The following is a 22209-nucleotide window of genomic DNA, read 5'->3' as shown; positions in this document are numbered from 1 at the left end:
CTGTGCCACCGCTTTATTTCCCACGCTGTTTTTGAGCTAATGGTTAGCCCTACAACCAAAGAAAGAGGGTCAAAAGAGAAGGAGGTGAAACTAGAAGCTTTGGCCAATGGCTTTTGGCGAGGCATTTGAGAGTTTAACTTCTAGTTTTTCCTTTTTTACTTATTTGCTGTATTTTCCTCATATAGCGCGAGCAGCTTGCGTCGTGGAGCGCGTGATCGAGTATTTCACCGTATTTAAACCAATAAGAGGGCAGAGAAAGCTTTCAAATAGCATAACCCAGTCGATCGCGCGCTCATCACGACACAAGCCAAGATTACTCTATAAAAATACACTATTGTTAGCGAGAAGCTTGGTCGTTGAACGCATGATCGGTTGAGCTATGCAAAGAGAGAATTGTACTGTGAGTCATAGTAATTCTTGAGTGCGCGTAGGTTTACGTAAAGTGAGATTGAGACTGAAACTAAAACTAAAACTTTTCATCTGGAAACTTCGACGAGGGTGTTGGCGGCACTTTAGTTTAGTCTCATTTTATCGAGAACGTCGGCGTCTGCAAGTTGCGTTCGCAAGACAGAAGCTTAATTTGCCAACTTAATTGTAAGTAGAGCAGGCCCTGCTTTTATATTTTAATATTTTGATAGCTTTAATTATCTTTTTGAAATAAAATATCCAATTATATCTAAAGCTTAAGACATATTATTTAATTATATATAACATTTTAATATTTTTACGAAAGGAAATTTGAAAAATGACTCGCAAGAGAAGAGGTATAAACTAAAAACCTTTATCACTCATTAAAAAGGTTCAATTGAAGTTAAATTGTGATTAAAATTTTATAAAGGACGAGGAGTAGGTGGAAATGACCCAACATCTCCTCCTACATCTGGTCAAAGAGAAGATGAACAACAATCGGCAGCATCAGGCGCTAGTGCTAGTCCTAGAGCTTCAGGATTTCAAAGCATAGCTGCTGTAGTAACACAGCGTGAACATGAAGGTTTGGCTTTATAAAAATTAATTATTGATTTATTTATTTTTTATTTATTTGGTTGAATACATGTAAGCCTTATAGGCTTGGGTAGTATTTTTTTTTTTTTTTTTTTTTTTTTTTTTTTTTTGTAACAGTAGTATCGAATTTAGTAAAATGGTAACAATATAATGAGAACGAATTTAGTAAAATAGTAATAAATTGTAAGATGAACAATATAATGAGATCGACATATACTTGGTAAATGTTGTATAGATGGGTTTACATTATAGAATTAAAAATGGGGGAATTGATATAGAACGGGGGAATTTAGATTTTGGGGAAAAAAAAAAAAAAAAAAAAATGTTTTTGGGAAATTTATTAATATTAGGATTGTGACTTCGACTTAGCAAAATGGAGGGATAATTCAGTGCGAAATTTAGTTTTATTAGTGATTGTCACGAGTGATTCGGGTAGGGCATTCCAATCAGTGATGACTGTGTTAGTGAAGTGGTGTTGCCTAGTGGTAGTTTTTGCCCTAGGTTTTTGGAGTTTACGGGAGTGACCTCTGGTTGATTGTGAAAGGGTCGGATTGAAGAAAGTGGCGATATCTAATGCTAGTTTATTGTTGAAGAAGTCATGTAAGAGACATAGGTTATTTATACGATGGCGCGTGCTGACGGAGTCTAATTTAAGTTTATTTAGGCGTTCAGGGGCTGGTATAGTTTCAAAGTTTTTGGTTAATTTTGTAAATTTGTTTTGGGCCTTTTGTAGGGCGTTTATATCTAGAGTTGATGAAGGGGTCCATATCGGGGAAGCATAGTCTAAAATTGGTAGTGCTAAGGCTTTGTATATAGTTGTTATTAGTTTAGGGGCCCTATGGTTGAAGGTACGCCTTACTAAGCCTGAGAGGGAGTGTATGCGTTTTACTATTTTGTTAGTGTGGTTTGAAAATTTAAGGTGTGGATCCGTTAAAACGCCTAGGTCAGGCTCAGATAAAGTAGTTTTAATGGGAGACCCGTAAAGGTGGTACGTAAAGTGCGGGTTTGAGGAACCTAAATGTAGGATTGCACATTTATCAATGTTGAATTTTAGTCCATTCGCGGTGGCCCAAGATTCAACTAAAGATAAATCTGCCTGAAGTTGGAGTGAGTCGGAGGTCGAGCGAATATGGTACGAGAGTTTGGTGTCGTCAGCAAATAGTAGTATTAGGGCGGATCGCACGATCAATGGGAGGGTGTTGATGAATATGTTGAAAAGTAAGGGACTTAAAACCGAGCCCTGGGGGACCCCCCTTTCTACCGGTGCCCAAGAAGAGTGTTGGCCCTTGACCACCACCCTTTGCCGTCGATCGGTTAAATAATCGTTTAACCAGGCTAGCGCCAAATCAGATATGCCTGCCGCAGAGAGTGCTTGGAGGAGCTTATGGTGAGGGATACTATCGAAGGCCTTAGCTAAATCTAGATAAATTATGTCAACATTGTTATATTAATATCAAAGTATTATTATATTTAAATGCTCTCATGCATGCTGTGTGCTTAATGCTTTTGCACTATATTTTATTGTTCATCAAACGCATCGTGAAACATTTTTAGATAGAGAAAGGAGTCAGTTTGAAGATGACGTTGTTAGATCTTCGGAGGAACCCATTTATTCGCGATTTACTTCACCACCAGGTTAGAAATTGTATTTAATCAGGGTTCATACAAACCTGGACTGGGAAAACCTCAGGGAAATAAATAGTTGACAAAAATATCAGGGAAAATTCAGGGAAATTTTTTGAATTTTTAGTAAAATTCAGGGAAATTTAGAATTTTTAGTAAAATTCAGGGAAATTTAGAATTTTTTAGTAAAATTCAGGGAAATTTAGAATTTTTTAGTAAACTTCAGGGAAATTTAGAATTTTTTAGTAAAATTCAGGGAAATTTCGAATTTTTTAGTAAAATTCAGGGAAATTTCGATTTTTTTTGTAAAATTCAGGGAAATTTAGAATTTTTTTGGTAAAATTCAGGGAAATTTAGAATTTTTTTTAGTAAAATTCAGGGAAATCAGGGAAATTTAGAATTTTTTTTAGTAAAATTCAGGGAAATCAGGGAAATTTAGAATTTTTTTGGTAAAATTCAGGGAAATTTAGAATTTTTTTTAGTAAAATTCAGGGAAATCAGGGAAATTTAGAATTTTTTTTAGTAAAATTCAGGGAAATCAGGGAAATTTAGAATTTTTAGTAAAATTCAGGGAAATCAGGGAAATTTAGAATTTTTAGCAAAATTCAGGGAAATTTAGAATTTTTAGCAAAATTCAGGGAAATCAGGGAAATTTAGAATTTTTAGTAAAATTCAGGGAAATTTAGAATTTTTAGCAAAAATCAGGAAATTTGCGTTAAACAGGGGCCGAGTAATTAAGCAAAATGTTCATAAACATCCCCTCCATAGGATTAACATTACACCATTACACTAAATTTTGGAGGCTCATAACTCTGGTTATATTAGAGATACGGGGATGTCCTTTTAGTATGTAACAGTCATATTTATCCCCCCCCCCTCTCCTTCTTTAACATTTGCTCCATAGGATACTCCATATGCGGGAAAATTCAGGGAAGTATATGGGGAAAAACCTGGAAATCTCAGGGAAATTTGTTTTCCAAAAGTTGTATGAACCCTGTTAATAACGCAAAAAGGATTAGTCCTGGAATAATTTAATCAGTTTTTCTTCAATATTTTAACACTCTGTATAAAAAGAAAGCTTTAGCGTAACTTGAATGATTTTTTAGGTTTTGAAGCTAGGCAACGAGAGAATGTTATGCCCATATGTGATGAGTCACCAAGCCCAAGTGCTTCCGCTGATAGATACTCGCTTACTCCCTATTTAAGACCACCTCCAGGTTTGATCATAGAAATATATATAAGGACTGTAAAGAAGGCATCAGTGGGTGGGTATAAATGATTTGCAGGGTTCGTAAAAACTTGGAAAACTCAGGGAAATAAATTGTTGACAAAAAACTCGGGGCAATTTGGAATTTTTAGTGAAGTTCAGGGAAATTTATTGGAAAAAACCTGTATAGCTCAGGGAAATATATTGGAAAAGGTCTGTGAAACTCAGGGAAATATATTGGAAAAGGTCTGTGAAACTCAGGGAAATTTATTGGAGAAACCTGTAAGACTCAGGGAAATATATTGGAAAAGGTCTGTGAAACTCAGGGAAATTTATTGGAGAAACCTGTAAGACTCAGGGAAATTTATTGGAGAAACCTGTGAAACTCAGGGAAATATTTGGGGGAAAACCTGTGAAACTCAGGGAAATATTTGGATAAAAACTGTAAAAATCAGGGAAATATATTGGAAAAAGCCTGTTAAAATCAGGGAAATATATTGGAAAAGGCCTGTTAAAATCAGGGAAATATATTGAAAAAAGCCTGTTAAAATCAGGGAAATATATTGGGAAAAGGCCTGTTAAAATCAGGGAAATATATTGGAAAAAAGCCTGTTAAAATCAGGGAAATATATTGGAAAAAGGCCTGTTAAAATCAGGGAAATATATTGGAAAAAAGCCTGTTAAAATCAGGGAAATATATTGGAAAAAAGCCTGTTAAAATCAGGGAAATATATTGGGAAAAGGCCTGTTAAAATCAGGGAAATATATTGGAAAAGGCCTGTTAAAACCAGGGAAATATCTTGGAAAAAGTCTGTTAAAATCAGGGAAATATTTGGGGAAATAACCTGTAAAAATCAGGGAAAAATATTGGGAAAAAAGCTGCAAAACTCTGTGAAATCTGTTTTCCAACAGTTATATGTATCCACCGTGTGATTGGAATATAACACTGGCACTAAGTGACGAAAAAATGCAAGGACTCCACACATGGTGATACTGGAATTACTTTAAATTACTCCTTCCCTATTACGTATTACAAACATTTTTAACCCATCACTGATGCCTTCTGTACAGACTCAAAGTTAAGGGCATAGATTGCTGTAGGTAGGGCCAAAGACATGCCTTTAAACACTGTCTGTAGGCTCTCATTTGTAATGGGCCTCTGCGGATGTACTTTACTTCTACTCCAGTAACAGACCAAAAATATTAGGTATTGTAACTGGGGTAGAAGTTAAAAGACTTCCGTGAAAGTGACCTACAAACGTTTATGTCATTATATATATATATATATATTTAGTAAGTGTTAGCTGTACCATAGTGTCATCATCACGCTTTTAAACATTATAGGCTTTCCTCCGCGATTAGAAGAGTCCATTGCATTAACTTCACCACAACATCAGTCGGTTACTCCTCTTATGCCACGAGTAGGTGAGTTTAAAAGGAGGCTGTAACCTAAAAACGTCTTATGTGTAGGACCACAGTAAACTATAGGGTAATGGCAGACCTCTGCCTTCGACTGTATTAAGCTCTATGGGGAAATAACATGGGGTGACATTAGTCTATTGACTTTTGTTTATTGGAATCTGTAATGCAAATGTCTGCTCCTGTGGCGCCCATGACATCCAGGCTAATCTTCCACACACCAATTTTACCTTGTTAATGGCGGGGAACAATCGGAACTCGTTAACCTCGAGGACCGAGGTTAAACTGGTTTCAATTGGTTCCTGTTTTTGGCAAGGTGGAATTGGCGTGTAGAAGATGGGTGCCACCGTAGAGGAGGCAACATTTTTTTTTAATTCAACTAGTTATAGATAGTTTTCACACATTGAGGATTCATACCATTTACACCAGGAAGCCGGGCTATCTGGAGGACAAAAGCAGACGCGTTTTTGTCCTCCAGATAGCCCGGCTTCCTGGTGTAAATGGTATGAATCCTCCATGTGTGAAAACTATCTATAGACCATTTCGGAAATTATATTAAGAGAAACCTCAAACCAACACACGTGGGCGAGGCCGCCATTGGGGTATTCTCCCTCTCGCCAAGAAGCACTGATAGAGGCAGTACTAGTTGGCTAGTATTCCGTGTGTAGTCAACTCGGGCTTCATCTGGTGTTGCTTCTTGGCACGAGAGAGATTACCACAATGGCGGCCGCACAATTATGTGTTGCATGGATTAACTAACGCTAGGGATAGTTCGTTCTCCCAAAAAGATAACGCACGCATGTTCCAAACGCCCCCTAGCAGCAGCTACTATCCCTAACAGGAAATTATAAGAAAATTGGACCAAATATCACGTGGTCTATGACGTCAAAATTGAAATACTGCCTAAATTCGGCAAAAACGATTTACTTTGCCGAGAGATGGCGCTATATCTACATCCGTTTTGGTCCAATAAATTGGGGGAATGAAGAGGGGAATAAAGGAATAATTCGGAACATGAAGTTGGCGATAGAAATACATGGGAAACACGGTTAGTGAACAATCCCTAGCGTTAGTTAATCCATGTGTGTTGGTTTCTCTTCATATAAATTCCGAAATAGGTTATATTAGAAGTATATATTACTTCTTCTCTTCGAGAGAAGTGTACTTGCACAAAGCGGTTGGGGTAATTAGTAATTGTAACGTGATTCTTCCCCAACAACATCTCTTAACATTTATTATAGCAATTGGGGTTACTAAACCGAATCATGCAGACATTCACATACGCCATTTTAAATAGTTCACTCATCATTACTATATCTATTGGCGCTGCTTAACTATTTGCAAACCAAGGCGCATTCATGCATGAGCTTGTGCGTTTTTGTCCCGCCACGTCAAGACAATCAAGGTTTGTGCCTGGTTGATTGCTGAATGGGGATTTAGTAAATACCATACAGTTATAGAATTCACCCTAGCATGGTGCGATAGTTACCCCTTTTGAAGTTTGATGAACGGGAGAGTAAATTACAAAAATGGTGCCATGAGCCCGGGAAGAATCATGTTACGTAACTAAAGTATTAAGAGGATACAGAGTGTCATCCTTCTTCTATAATCCCCTTCTGGTATGGGTCATAGGTTAAAAGTAACAAGAAACGTGCTTTCCCATTGAGATAAATGGGTTCCATTATTGGCTTACGCCGTGTTTCTATTTTTTTAATTATAGCCACTTAGTTATTGTTGTCTGTAAATAAAAAAATAATCATTTCTCATTTGGTTCATAAAAAACATTGATGTAACATATTTGTTGCATTTTAAATATATCACCTTGGTAATATTGTTGATTTTGGCTGAAATTTATGTTTATTACATTTGTTCTTCGTTCGTATTTAATTAGTCTGGGTTATAGTTAATATTTACGTGGTTAATTTGTTTGGTTTAATATAATGAAGGGTCTGGTCGTGGAAGAGGGCGTGGCTCGGGAAGCACGTCATCAAGATCTCCATTTACACCTCCAGTAGCGGAAATGAGTAGCCTATCCATTTCACCCGCAACTCCTCAAGGTAAGTTTAATCTTACTAAGTCAGGGATTTCGTTTGGTTTATTGCTTCGAGCAATGCTAAATATGGGTCACGTGTAATTATGAAGTGGTTCTGGTAAACACCTTAAAATGGTCAGGGATATTGGCAAAATTTGGTCCGGGATCGATAAGCTGGAAAAGTCACGGATATGTCATGGATTTCGTTTGGTACATCAAACCATGATTGCTTCGAGCAAATGCTAAATATGGCCAGGTGTAATTATGAAGTGGATTCTGGTAAACACGTACTTAAAATGGTCAGGGAAATTGGCAAAATTTGGTCCGGGATCGATAAGCTGGAAAAGTCACGGATATGTCATGGATTTCGTTTGGTACATCAAATCATGATTGCTTCGAGCAAATGCTAAATATGGGACAGGTGTAATTATGAAGTGGACTCTGGTAAACACGTACTTAAAATGGTCAGGGATAAGATGGAATAGTCAGGGATTTTAAATATAAAAAAATTTCGTCTGTACCTTGTACGGAGAAACGTGGACATAACATATTGTTTCGGTTTTCGGAAAATGGAATTGTTCTTGAAAAAGCGTACATAGATATGTACTAGTTTTTTTCAATTAATTTAGAGGGATTAACTGCAAAATCAGTTGTTTGAATTAAATAGTGATTAAGGATTAAATGAACAAAATTAATTAAACAAAAATTGCAATATCTGGTACTTCAGTCAATTGATAAACGTCACTCATGCATGGATTAACTAACGCTAGGGATTGTTCACTAACCGTGTTTCCCATGTAATGCTATCGCCAACTACATGTTCCGAATTATTCCTTGATTCCCCTCTTCATTCCCCCAATTTATTGGACCAAAACGGATGTTGATATAGCGCCATCTCTCGCCAAAATAAATCGTTTTTGCCCAATTTAGGCAGTATTTCAATTTTGACATCATAGGACACGTGATATTTGGTCCAATTTTCTTATAACTTCCTGTTAGGGATGGTAGCTGCTGCTAGGGGGCGTTTGGAACATGCGTGCTTTATCTTTTTGGGGGAACGAACTATCCCTAGGGTTAGTTAATCCATGACTCATGTCATCATTTGTTTTTTCGGACTTAGACGTTTTTTCATAATTTATGTTTTGATACGATGCCTCAATTCGTGACTTTTGTCAAATGTAATGTCTTTGAAATACAGATCGTAATGTTCCACAAGCTTCACCTGCCAGACCCCAACAACGCAGTGAACCCTCGCCTTCAACTGAGCAATCGCCAGCTAGGAGGGCTCCAGCCCTCTTAAGCACAGCTCCTGTAAGAGGTGTAAGCAGCAACTTCCCTAGCCAAAAAGTGGGCACAATTGGTCGAAAAATTGGGTTGTACGCCAATTACTTTGCCGTGGACATTCCTCACGGGAGTGTCTATCATTATGACGTTGATATCTGCAAGTATAAGGAAAAGGATGGCGTTCCTATTCCACCCCCTAAACCAGAAGCCGCAACTACTAAGAGACCAGGGGGAATCAATAAGGAGTTGTATCGTAAAGTCGTACAGTTTTTGTTACATCAGTATGCCGGTATGTTTCGCGGTATGTTACCCGTTTATGATGGATTTAAGAATATCATCACGAGAAACCCCATTCAAGTTCCATTCCCAGCAAGAGTAATTGGTAAGTTTGAGATTAGAAACTAATGTTGGGAGACCCAACGTGCTTCCGACATGCTCAACATCCTTAGGGTTCATACAAACGTGCTTCCGACATGCTCAACATCCTTAGGGTTCATACAAACGTGCTTTCGACATGCTCAACATCCTTAGGGTTCATACAAACGTGCTTCCGACATGCTCAACATCCTTAGGGTTCATACAAACGTGCTTCCGACATGCTCAACATCCTTAGGGTTCATACAAACGTGCTTCCGACATGCTCAACAATCTTAGGGTTCATACAAACGTGCTTCCGACATGCTCAACATCCTTAGGGTTCATACAAACGTGCTTCCGACATGCTCAACATCCTTAGGGTTCATACAAACGTGCTTCCGACATGCTCAACATCCTTAGGGTTCATACAAACGTGCTTCCGACATGCTCAACATCCTTAGGGTTCATACAAACGTGCTTCCGACATGCTCAACATCCTTAGGGTTCATACAAACGTGCTTCCGACATGCTCAACATCCTTAGGGTTCATACAAACCTGGAAAGCTCATGGAAATAAATAGTTGACCAAAAAACTCGGGAAAAATTTAGAATTCCCCTGAATTCGGGGAAATCAGGGGAAATTTGTAAGGTTTGACTAAATATGCTCTGAAAGGGTTGCTTCAACTATAAAATACGGCTCCCGTTGTTATTAACATGGGCGTAATTACACGGAATTTTTTAGGTTCATAACTCTGGTTCTGTTAGAGATACGGGGATGTCCTTTGAGTATGTTATAACACTACTTGCCCCCCCCCATTCCAACGGTACTAAAAACTTGGGGTTGCGTCAAACAGGGGCCGAGTAAGAAAGCAAAATGTTCGTAAACATACCCTCCATAGGATTAACATTACACTCAACTTTGGAGGCTCATAACTCTGGTTCTATTAGAGATACGGTGATGTCCTTTGAGTATGTTATAGTCGTATGCCCCCATCCAAAGATACTAAAAACTTGGGGTTCCGTCAAGCAGGGGCCGAGTAATTAAGGAAAATGTTCGTTAACATGTCCTCCATAGGAATAACATTACAGTATACTTTGGAGGCTCGTAACTCTGGTTCTACTAGAGATACGGTGATGTCCTTTGAGTATGTTATAGTCGTATACCCCCATCCAAAGATACTAAAAACTTGGGGTTTCGTCAAACAGGATCCGGGTAATTAGTGAAAATGTTCGTAAACATACCCTCCATAGGAATAACATTGCAGTAGCTTTGTAGGCTCAGAACTCTGGTTCTATTAGAGATACGGGGATGTCGTTTGAGTATGTTATAGTCCTATTTGACCCCCATCCAAAGATAATAAAAACTTGGGGTTGCGTTAAACAGGGGCCGAGTAAGAAAGCAAAATGTTCGTAAACATACCTTCCATAGGATTAACATTACACTCAACTTTGGAGGCTCATAACTCTGGTTCTACCAGAGATACGGGGATGTCGTTTGAGTATGTTATAGTAGTATTTGCCCCCATCCAAAGATACTAAAAACTTGGGGTTGCGTCAAACAGGGGCCGAGTAAGAAAGCAAAATGTTCGTAAACATACCCTCCATAGGATTAACATTACAGTATACTTTGGAGGCTCATAACTCTGGTTCTATTAGAGATACGGTGATGTCATTTGAGTATGGTATAGTCCTATTTGTCACCTTTCCAACGGTAGTAAATATTTGGAGTTGCGTCAAACAGGGTCCGAGTAATTAAGCAAAATGTTCGTTAACATTCCCTCCATAGTATACTCCATATATAGGGGGTAAAAAAAACCTGGAAAACTCAAGAAAATCGATTTTCCAAAAGTTATATGAACCCTTAATTGTTATTGGTACGTCATCATATCGTCTACTATATCTCGAAAATCCGTTTGTTTTTGTAGTAACACTTTTGGAAGGTGATCGGGAATCAAAATTTTGGGTGACAGTTAAGCCTGTTCAAAAAGATAACTATGATTGTGAAATAAATTTGGAACCCATGCACGAATGTATTAATGGTCGATCATTGGTAATAACGAAACACCCCCGCTTATAGGGAGCTAACAACTGGCTAGGGGGAAGAGATAGTTTGACGTCACGCAGCCCTTCTCTGGTTGGCATTTTTGCGCGTACAATACTGTTTCCAACCGTTAGGGGGGATGAAACTCCAGTAAGAGATAGAAGGGTGTGACGTTCCAGGGTCAGAACTGTTAGCTCCCTATAGAAAGGAATATATTCTTATGCAATATGGTTTTCATGCATGTTAAAGGTAATTCCTCAAGAATGTATCATGGCAATTGATATCATTTTGAGACACGGGCCTTCCTTGCGATACGTACCAGTAGGACGTTCGTTTTTCGAAAAACCTCGTTCTCAAGAAGAGGTTCCTTTAGGTCCTGGTAAAGAGATTTGGTTTGGATATTACCAGAGCTTGAGACCTGGTTGGAAACCGTTGCCTTCGTCCGCCCAGTTTTATTTAAATATTGATAGATCAGCCACTGCCTTCTATAAAAGTATGCCTGTACTTCGTTTTTTGATGATGGTACTCAAGTTGAGAGACGAACCCGATTTTTTCAACGCCCAACAACTTGAAATTGCCAAGAAAAAGCTCAGAGGTGTCAAAATTGTGGTAAGTTATTCAGGGTTCATACAAACCTGGAAAACACGGGAAAACCTGGAAAAATCAGGGAAATAAATAGTTGACCAAAAACTCAGGGAAATTTCGAATTTTTAGTAAATTTCAGGGAAATCAGGGAAATTCGCGTCAATCAAGGGCCGAGTAATTAAGAAAAATGTTCATAAACATACCCCCCTCCATAGGATTAACATTACACCCAACTTTGGGGGCTCATAACTCTGGTTCTACTAGAGATACGGCGATGTCATTTGAGTATGTTATAGTCCTATTCGCCCCCCATTCAACCATCCTAAAAACGTAGGGCTACGACAAACAGGGGCCGAGTAATTAAGCAAAATGTTCGTGAACATCCCCTCCATAGGAATAACATTACACCCAACTTTGGAGGCTCATAACTCTGGTTCTATTAGAGATACGGGGATGTCATTTGAGTATGTTATAGTCCAATTTGTCCCCCATCCAACCATACTAAAAACGTAGGGCTGCGACAGACAGGGGCCGAGTAATTATGCAAAATGTTCGTGAACATCCCCTCCATAGGATTAACATTACACCCAACTTTGGAGGCTCATAACTCTGGTTCTATTAGAGATACTGGGATGTCATTTGAGTATGTTATAGTCCAATTTGTCCCCCATCCAACCATACTAAAAACGTAGGGCTACGACAAACAGGGGCCGAGTAATTAAGAAAAATGTTCATAAACATACCCTCCATAGGATTAACATTACACCCAACTTTGGAGGCTCATAACTCTGGTTCTACTAGAGATACGGCGATGTTCTTTGAGTATGTTTTAGTCCTATTTGCCCCCCCCCCTCTCCTACGGGAAAAACCTGGAAAACTCAGGGAAGTATATAGGGAAAACCTGGAAATCTCAGGGAAATTTGTTTTCCAAAAGTTGTATGAACCATGTTATTGGACCCGCAGTGTCGATCGCCGAAAAACACTTCAAAATTTCACTTAGGTTACCCATCAACCTTATGCTCGAAAATACACGGTAAAAAGTCTAACACACGAAAGAGCTTCCCAAGTTACCTTTGACTTGAATGGACAAAACGTGTCAGTCGTTCAGTACTTCCAAAATCACTATAGTATCCGATTGAGGAAACCAAATTATCCTTGCATCGTCACTACAAATAACAGCAAATTACCCTTGGAAGTTTGCGTCATAGCGGATAATCAAGCTGCTAGAGGAAAGTTGGACGCTGAAGAAGGAGAAATCATGGTTAAAAATACAGCCATTGTTCCTAGGGATCGCTTCGCCGATATTCAGAGTCGTATTAACGATGTTAAGAACTATAATAGGGACGTGATGAAAGAGTTCGATATCGATATCAATTGCAGTCCTTTAAAAATGAATGGTAAAGGTTGCCTTACCCTTTACCATTTGAAAGGTTAAGAGTTGAACGTGTTTATTTGCAGGACGTGTTCTTCCCACACCTCAAGTTCAGTATGATCGGGAACAGAAGGCCAATGTTAAAGATGGCCAATGGGAAATGAGAGGCAAAGCGTTTATCAAAGGCACTGATATCCAGTATTGGGTAGTTATAGCCCTTTGTCGATGCTATCCTGATCAAATGTATAAGTTTGCTCAAGAATTGCAACAAAGTGGTCAAGATCATGGTGTGAAATTTGCCAAACCAATCTCGGTTACTGTTGAAAATGCTCGTAACCGCACGGATGTTGAACGCATTATGAAGACACTGAAGCAAAAGTATCCAATGCTTCAAATGGCACTTGTAGTGCTGGAGGCTAAATCGCCATTGTATAAGGAACTCAAAAAGGTAAACTTACTTGACCTTAAGATATGTTTCATAAGCAGGGTTCATACAAACCTGGAAAAATCAGGGAAATAAATAGTTGACAAAAACATCAGGGAAAATTCAGGGAAATTTAGAATTTTAATAGTAAAATTCTCGGGGAAATCGGGGAAATTTGCGTCTAACCAAACAGGGGCCGAGTAATTAAGCAAAATGTTCAATATAACATACCCTCCATAGGATTAACATTACACGTAACTTTGGGGGCTCATAACTCTGGTTCTACTAGAGATACGGGGATGTCATTTGATTATGTAGTAGTCCAATTTGTCCCCCATCCAACCATACTAAAAACGTAGGGCTACGACAAACAGGGGCCGAGTAATTAAGCAAAATGTTCATGAACATTCCCTCCATCGGATTAACATTACACTAAACTTTGGAGGCTCATAACTCTGGTTCTATTTGAGATACGAGGATGTCATTTGAGTATGTTATAGTCCAATTTGTCCCCCATCCAACCATACTAAAAACGTAGGGCTACGACAAACAGGGGTCGAGTAATTGAGGAAAATGTTCGTGAACATACCCTCCATCGGATTAATATTACACTATACTTTGGAGGCTCATTACTCTGGTTCTACTAGAGATACGGGGATGCCCTTTGAGTATGCTATAGTCCTATTTGCCCCCCTCCCCTCCTTCGTTAACATTTGCTCCATAGGATACTCCATATACGGGAAAAACCTGGAAAATTCAGGGAAATTTGTTTTCCAAAAGTTGTATGAACCCTGATAGATATAGAAACAATTCATAACTAACATTGTTTTATAGATCTCCGAAACTGATTTGGGCTTGATAACACAATGCGTTGTGGATAAAAATCTCCAAAAATGTGTTCAAGTGAGGCCTAATCAACAGAACAAGTTTGGGTTCAGATTTTACATGAATTTGTGCCAAAAAATTAACGCTAAAATGGGCGGAACAAATACTGGTCTTACTAAAGAAGAGAAACCTAGTATTTTTCGAAGGCCCGTTATCATTGTTGGTGCGGATGTGACTCATCCGAGATGCGATGATCGAGAGAAATTTTCCATCGCCGCTGTTGTTGGGAGTTTGGATAGTTACCCATCTCGGTACACTGCCGCTGTAGAGCTTCAGAGAAGTGAAACTGAAAATAAAGCTCGAGAAGAAACTATTCTTAAACTTCAAGTGAGTATACGGGGTTCGTACGGAACCTGGATAAGTCAGGGATTTAAAGTTTCTCCCTAAAAAGTCCGGGATTTGGAAAATGAGGGAAAAGTCGGGGATTTAAAGTTTCTTCTTAAAGAGTCAGGGATTTGGAAAATGAGGGAAAAGTCAGGGATTTAAAGTTTCTTCCTAAAAAGTCCGGGATTTGGAAAATGAGGGAAAAGTCGGGGATTTAAAGTTTCTCCCTAAAAAGTCCGGGATTTGGAAAATGAGGGAAAAGTCAGGGATTTAAAGTTTCTCCCTAAAAAGTCCGGGATTTGGAAAATGAGGGAAAAGTCAGGGATTTAAAGTTTCTCCCTGAAGAGTCAGGGATTTAAAGTTTCTCCCTAAAAAGTCCGGGATTTGGAAAATGAGGGAAAAGTCAGGGATTTAAAGTTTCTCCCTGAAGAGTCAGGGATTTAAAGTTTCTCCCTGAAGAGTCAGGGATTTAAAGTTTCTCCCTGAAGAGTCAGGGATTTAAAGTTTCTCCCTGAAGAGTCAGGGATTTGAAGTTTCTCCCTGAAGAGTCAGGGATTTGAAGTTTCTCCCTGAAGAGTCCGGGATTTGGAAAATGAGGGAAAAATCAGGGATTTGGAAAATGAGGGAAAAGTCAGGGATTTAAAGTTTCTCCCTAAAAAGTCCGGGATTTGGAAAATGAGGGAAAAGTCAGGGATTTAAAGTTTCTCCCTAAAAAGTCCGGGATTTGGAAAATGAGGGAAAAGTCAGGAATTTAAAGTTTCTCCCTAAAAAGTCCGGGATTTGGAAAATGAGGGAAAAGTCAGGGATTTAAAGTTTCTCCCTAAAAAGTCCGGGATTTGGAAAATGAGGGAAAAGTCAGGGATTTAAAGTTTTTCCCTAAAAAGTCCGGGATTTGGAAAATGAGGGAAAAGTCAGGGATTTAAAGTTTCTCCCTAAAAAGTCCGGGATTTGGAAAATGGGGGGAAAAGTCAGGGATTTAAAGTTTCTCCCTAAAAAGTCCGGGATTTGGAAAATGAGGGAAAAGTCAGGAATTTAAAGTTTCTCCCTAAAAAGTCCGGGATTTGGAAAATGAGGGAAAAGTCGGTGATTTAAAGTTTCTCCCTAAAAAGTCCGGGATTTCATTTGGTTTATCAAACCACACTTTGAGCAATGCTTAATATGGGCCAGGTATTATGAAGTGGGTTCTGGGAAACACGTCCTTAAGATGGTCAGGGATATTGGCTAAATTTCGTCAGGGATAACCTGGGAAAGTCAGGGATTTTCAATATAAAAATTTCGTGCGAACCCTGCTTACTGCCAACTTATATTGTGGGTTGTTATTTGTAGGAGATGATGAAGAAAATACTAACTACATTTTTGAAGAAAACAAATGGTCATTTCCCTGAAAAAATCATTTATTATCGCGATGGTGTTAGTGAAGGACAATTTGAACATGTTCGTGATATTGAACTGATTCAAATAAGAAATGCTTGCGCTTCTCTCAGGGCCGATTATAAGCCCCAAATCACTTTTATCGTCGTTCAAAAAAGGCACCACACGCGTTTTATGCCACAAGACTATAGGGATGGGACTGGCTCTGGAATGAATGTTCCAGCGGGAACCCTCGTTGATACCCATGTAACTCATGGCGGCCATTTCAACTTTTATTTGTGTAGTCATGTTGCTCTTCAAGGAACGAGTCGACCTGGTAAGTCGCTGTGAACCGAGGGGCTAGCCACTTGCGAAATATGGTGTACAAGCCTTAAGAAATATATTTCAATATTTCGAGAAATAGGCCTATCGTAATATTGAGAAATATCGGAAATATAGGGAAATATTGGGAAATAATGAGAAATATCGGAAATATTGGGAAATAATGAGAAATATCGGAAATATTGGGAAATGGTGAGAAATATCGGAAATATTAGGAAATAATGAGAAATATCGGAAATATTAGGAAATAATGAGAAATATCGGAAATATTAGGAAATAATGAGAAATATCGGAAATATTAGGAAATAATGAGAAATATCGGAAATATTGGGAAATAATGAGAAATATCGGAAATATTGGGAAATAATGAGAAATATCGGAAATATTAGGAAATAATGAGAAATATCGGAAATATTGGGAAATAATGAGAAATATCGGAAATATTGGGAAATAATGAGAAATATCGGAAATATTGGGAAATACGAAGGAATAATGGAAATATTGGAAATTTAAGGGAAATATCGTGAAAATATTGGAAATTTTAGGAGAAATATCGGGAAATAAAGAAATTCAAAAATAATAGAAATACTGAGAAATATTAGAAATACGAGGGAATAATCAAAATATTGGAAATTTAAGGGAAATATCGTGAAAATATTGGAAATTTTAGGAGAAATATCGGGAAATAAAGAAATACAAAAATAATAGAAATAAATCGGAAATATTTGGAAATAAGAAATCTGGTGTAGCCCCTCGCTGTGAACGAATCATTCATTGTTACCTTCAATAACAACAAGTTCAACAACTTTTTGAACTGAAAGTTTTCTTATGCTTGTGATTGATCGATTTCAGGACACTATAACGTGCTTTTCGATGACAGTGATTTCTCTGCTGATGAGTTGCAGAAATTAACGTTCTATTTGTGCCATACTTACTCTCGATGCACAAAAAGTATTTCAGTTCCTCCTCCTGTAATGTACGCTGATCTCGCGGCCTACAGGTAATTAAGACAATTGATTACTTTAAGCTTAATGAATTATTCAAATCCCCCCCCCCCATTCCAACGGTACTAAAATCGTTAAACAGGGGCCATTAATTAAGCAAAATGTTCGTGAACATTCCCTCCATAGGATTAACATTACACCATACTTTGGAGGCTCATAACTCTGGTTCTATTACAGATACGGGGATGTCCTTTGATTATGTAGTAGTCCTATCTGCCCCCCCCCTTCTTCGTTAACATTTGCTCCATAGGATACACCATATAGGGGAAAAACCTGGAAAACTCGGGGAAGTATATGGGGAAAAACCTGGAAAACTCAGGGAAGTATATGGGGAAAAACCTGGAAATCTCAGGGAAATTTGTTTTCCAAATGTTGTATGAACCCTGATTTATAGTTTCTTACTTAAATTTAAGGGATCATCCGTATAAAACTCTTAATTAAAACTTGTAAACTCTGGCAATATGTCATAGAACATTTCCCATTCAAAATCGCCCATAATACCCTGTCCTACCACACTTTTTGGAACAAATGTATTTTGATTATTTCATAAAATGTGGGTAAAAACACGCGTTCTTAGCTATTGTTTTTATGAATTTTGAATCTATTTCCCAAAGACTAATAACATGGATGAAGGATGCGCGTGAGCTTGAAATTTGTTTTCACTCTACACATAGGCAACTCCCTATCTCGAGCGACGGAATATTCTGTATATACTCTGTTACAACATCGGTTGTCAGCACGCGCAAAGCTTAGTCTCTATGTAACGTAGCTTTGTACGTGCTGTCAAGAGACAAAAAACTTCAGGATCTTAAGGATTTAAAATATCCGCGAGTTTTTTAGCTCGAGTGCACGGACCTCTAGGCCTTAGTTTCAAATGCGTGTAGTAGACTGTATGCAATTTCACACGTATTTGAAACTAAGGCCTAGAGGTCCGTGCACTCGAGCTAAAAAACTCGCGGATATTTAAAAAACTGAAGATCCTGAAGTTTATCGTCTCTTGTCAGCACGTACAAAGCTAGGTTACATAGAGACCCAGCTTTGCGCGTGCTGACAACCGATGTTGTAACAGAGTATATACAGAATATTCCGTCGCTCGAGATAGGGAGTTGCCTATGTGTAGAGTGAAAACAAATTTCCTCACGCGCATCCTTCATCCATGCTAATAACTTGGTCATTTTACGTTATATCATGCATGGTAAGTTTTAATTTTTTTGTTTAATTCAGGGCAAAGCTATACATTGATTCCGAGATTCAACGAAGAGCGAGTAGCGCTTCTAGCCAAGCAAGTAATTCTAGTGACGTTTTCTTGTCAGATGAGATTGTCAATTCAATAATCCTTAACGAAGCTATTGAGAATAGCATGTACTACGTTTAAGCCAATTTAAGAAAAAAATATTCTTGGTACTTAACTACCATTACAGTTATATTCTATGTAGTAGAATTTTTTCTTTCATTTTCTGATAAATTCATTTGAAAAATTCCTAGAAATTTAATCATTTTATAAGTTTCTTATTTCGAGTTTTGTTGACGCTTCGTTTGCAAATTAAGGTTGTAAAAAGTGTTAAGGTTTAAATTTCAGTAACCTGTCCTGTTCTTATTCATTTCAACCACGATATTAGACAATACACCCAAACCGCTGTATTAAACACTTAAACACAAACCACGATACTAGACACAAAACGCAACCGAATTTTTTCAAGTCAAATATTTTTTATTTTCGGTAGATGTTTTTTGAACTTAAGTCTTTATTGCATTGTTAAGATACATTGGCGAAATTCTTTGTTAAACGTGAGAGGATATATTGTAAAATTTCCTTTTTTTTTGACATAATTGCAAAAATTACGTTTTCATGTTCAGTAACAATAAATCTACACTGATGTGTAGCAATTGAAAAAAAAGTTTTCATTGATATTTCATTCGAATATAAAATAATATCAGAAGTATATAATACTTCTCTTCGAGAGAAGTGTACCACAAAGCGGGGTAAGTGTAACGTCACTCTTCCCAACATCGGAACATTTAGAGTAAGGTTACTAAACCGAATAACATACACGATAAATAGTTCCCTCATCATTACTCTATTAGCGCTTAAATATTTGGCAAGACGCGCTTGTGCATTTTTTCCCACGTCAAGACGAGGTTTGTGGGATGATTGCTGGGGATTTAGTGCCAAACAACTATAGAATTCACCTTACGGTGCGATGCCCATTTGAAGTTTGATGAGCAGGAAAGCAAACTAAAAGGGTGAGCTTGGGAAGAATGACGTTACATAACTAAAGCATTAAGAGGATACAGAGTGTCATCCTTCTTCAATTATCCCCTTCTGATAATATGTAACATTCTAAGCTTTTGCCTATGAAGGGATATCCACACTAAGCCTGTGGCTTGTTTAAATGTGGGTCCCTTTACAATGCATAGAGGGGTGGTGGCTAGCCCCTATGCCACAGCTAACCGACAGCGCCCTATACTAACTATTACCTTTAACCTCCGCAAGTTTTGATGGAAAGGAGAAACCGGGTTAGACCGCGGAGAAAAACTCCTTTAACAAGCGGGGAGAGAACTTGCAAACTCTACGCAGAAGGATTTGTTCCCAGATTTTTCACCCGGTGCCACAGTCCGGGCCTCTTGCTGCGAGGCGAAAGCGCTAACCGCTACGCCACCCCATTCAACGTTATTTATTCAAAGCTTACAACGTACAACAGTTTCATAAACTAACTTGTATTCGAGTAACTTGAGTTACTTTCGATACTGTTACCACTTTTAACATCCACAATTGACACGAGAAACAACATATACGAGATTAGAGCTGTAACAACACCGGTAATGAAATTTTTATCGATGACGACACATTTTAAGAATCGAAATTGTAAGTAACAACTGTTAATCTTAGCGAACAAATAATTTTCTCTAGCCATTTCGTAAATTGACATATTCTCTTTCGACAAAATACGTTGATGAAATGCCGAAGTTAACAGACCGGTTGATACACTCGCTAATGCTAAGGTCATGAACAGAACGCCACCACAAAACAGTGGCAGCAAAGCATCTAACACATTAGCTATAATATGTAGTAAGCCTTTACCATCTCGAAAGTAATTGATGAAATTTGGGACTTGTAGACAAAAACACGCTATCCATTCCGCTAACCATATTAGTATTAAATATTGAAATGTAGTGTCCAACGTTTGAACCGCATCCAATAAGTTACTATGTTTAAGTGACAAGGTTGCAATGTCGATGCTAGTTGGAATTAACTGAGACAAACAACGTATTTCAATTCTAAGACATTCGATTGTAAATGCTAATGTCATTTGCACACCCCATGTTAAAACTTGAAAGAAAATAAAACCAATATTGTCCAGTTCCATTATGAAATACGTTAACAGCCACGGTGGTTTTAAATATTCCCAGTTGAACATGCTAGTTTCCACCGCAAGTGCAATATTTAAAGGATTTAATAAGTTCAGGAAAAATAATACAAACAGCAATAACAATGTAAATATTCCGATCAAAACAGCCGAGTTAAGTATTCTTGATACACGCATTGTATGACAATTAACATTTTCTGAACACAAACTTAAAACCTTGTAGAATTTCTTTATGGTGTTGTTATGATCCAGCAAACATATATTTACGATGTAACAAAACGCGCATAACCGAGTTGAAGTTGCTATTGGATCAAAGATTTTTCTTGCTGGTTGACTAAATACGTAATATAATTTGCTGACGATTTGAAGTAAACAGTAGAAATTAATAATCGCAAATGTGATACATTTTCCAACTGTTAACTGGTTACATTTCCTAAGTAATCCGAGAAAATTCAATGATTTTAAAACTATTTTAAACAACAAGTTGTTTTTCACGCATTGTGGGGTTGTATCCGTTGAATCACGAATTTTATACATGCAATTTAGTTTCAAAATAAAACTTCTGAGTGGATTTTGACTCATTCTGCCTCAATATCCAACAGAATGTTTGAAATTGCAACCTTCTTGGTACGTGAAGTTCATTCCTCTGACTAATGTGTTGAATATTAGCTGTTCTGTATAAGTTATGTTTGAGGCGGTAACTGTGCGTTTGATAAAAGATACACGATATCATCGATTTTCTTTTAAAGAAAATGTCTTTGTGTGCGTGACATTCTGAAAATTTTCTTCGCTCTCTAGGGGTGTGGATCTAATACGTGCGTGTAGAAAATGTATTTCCAAGTATTTTTTTAGTCACTTGTCTAAATTCAATTCACGCAAGGAACGAATCTTCTCATGCATTTAATTATAATACTAGACTTTCGAGGTTACCAGTTACCACTTTCTTTTAGTAGGCTTATTCTATTAACACAAACGTGCACGATATAACATAAGTTTATAAGATATGTTCCATAAGTGTGACACTTATTATACTTCGTACTGCTCCACACTTACTGAGAGCTAGTTCGAGAACGACGCCAGAATTGAATACCCTCAGTTTTTTTAGTCCTTCGTATTTAGTCTTTACTAAGCCTTTGACAGAGCCTCAAAATTTGTCCCTTTACGAGGATATATGACTCATGTGACTTCATGTCAATTCATGACAAGGTCTCTCTAACCAGTGACAAACTTATGAAACATTTCTTATGAACTTAATGATATACCATAAGTCTATTATATAAGGACCTTACATAATAGACTTATGAATATACTGATAGAGAATTCTGGACATTACCAAAGGGACACATGAATTAGAGCTTCAATTTTATATTTATACTGTTGTTGTGGCCTCTCAATTCATTATTTAAGTCTTATAAATAAAATGGTTCAGTGAGGGAACTCATTTTATTCTTCTTGAGAAACGCCTTTATTTAATATTCTGGCTCGATAATGTTTTAGGGACTTGTAGTTTCGTAGTTATTGAAGGGTTGGGTGCGTGTAGACGTGATATTAAGGAACTACGTGAACATTTATTATTTTTAATTCCCGAGC

The 22209-nt window shown here is 37.8% G+C and overlaps 1 protein-coding gene across 4 annotated transcripts; it reads left to right on the top strand.

The window, feature by feature from the left end:
* Positions 1-398: 398 nt before the first annotated feature.
* Positions 399-18744, top strand: LOC149616046 (protein argonaute-2-like). 4 transcript variants are annotated; one of them, XM_089857055.1, is made up of 16 exons: positions 399-594; positions 734-764; positions 839-991; positions 2557-2637; positions 3732-3842; positions 5177-5257; positions 7198-7308; positions 8482-8949; positions 10850-10974; positions 11215-11574; positions 12551-12947; positions 13009-13370; positions 14181-14558; positions 15882-16242; positions 17100-17247; positions 18476-18744. In XM_089857055.1, exons 2-16 carry the CDS (start codon positions 746-748, stop codon positions 18624-18626), a joined length of 3306 nt encoding a protein of 1101 aa, XP_089713181.1. In that variant the 5' UTR covers positions 399-594; positions 734-745; the 3' UTR covers positions 18627-18744. The 4 variants fall into 4 exon arrangements, with proteins under 4 accessions (XP_089713181.1, XP_089713182.1, XP_089713183.1 ...); XM_089857056.1 differs by lacking the exon at positions 3732-3842 and having other exon boundaries at positions 400-594; XM_089857057.1 differs by lacking the exons at positions 2557-2637; positions 3732-3842 and having other exon boundaries at positions 400-594.
* The last annotated feature ends 3465 nt before the right edge of the window (positions 18745-22209 follow it).

The sequence above is a fragment of the Phalangium opilio genome, unplaced genomic scaffold, assembly GCF_054372755.1.
Source record: "Phalangium opilio isolate 3A_F unplaced genomic scaffold, DU_Popi_V2 ptg000217l_1, whole genome shotgun sequence".
NCBI lineage: Eukaryota > Metazoa > Arthropoda > Arachnida > Opiliones > Phalangiidae > Phalangium > Phalangium opilio.
The sequence above is the reverse complement of the archived record's forward strand: the minus strand, read 5'-3'. Positions and strand labels throughout refer to the sequence as shown.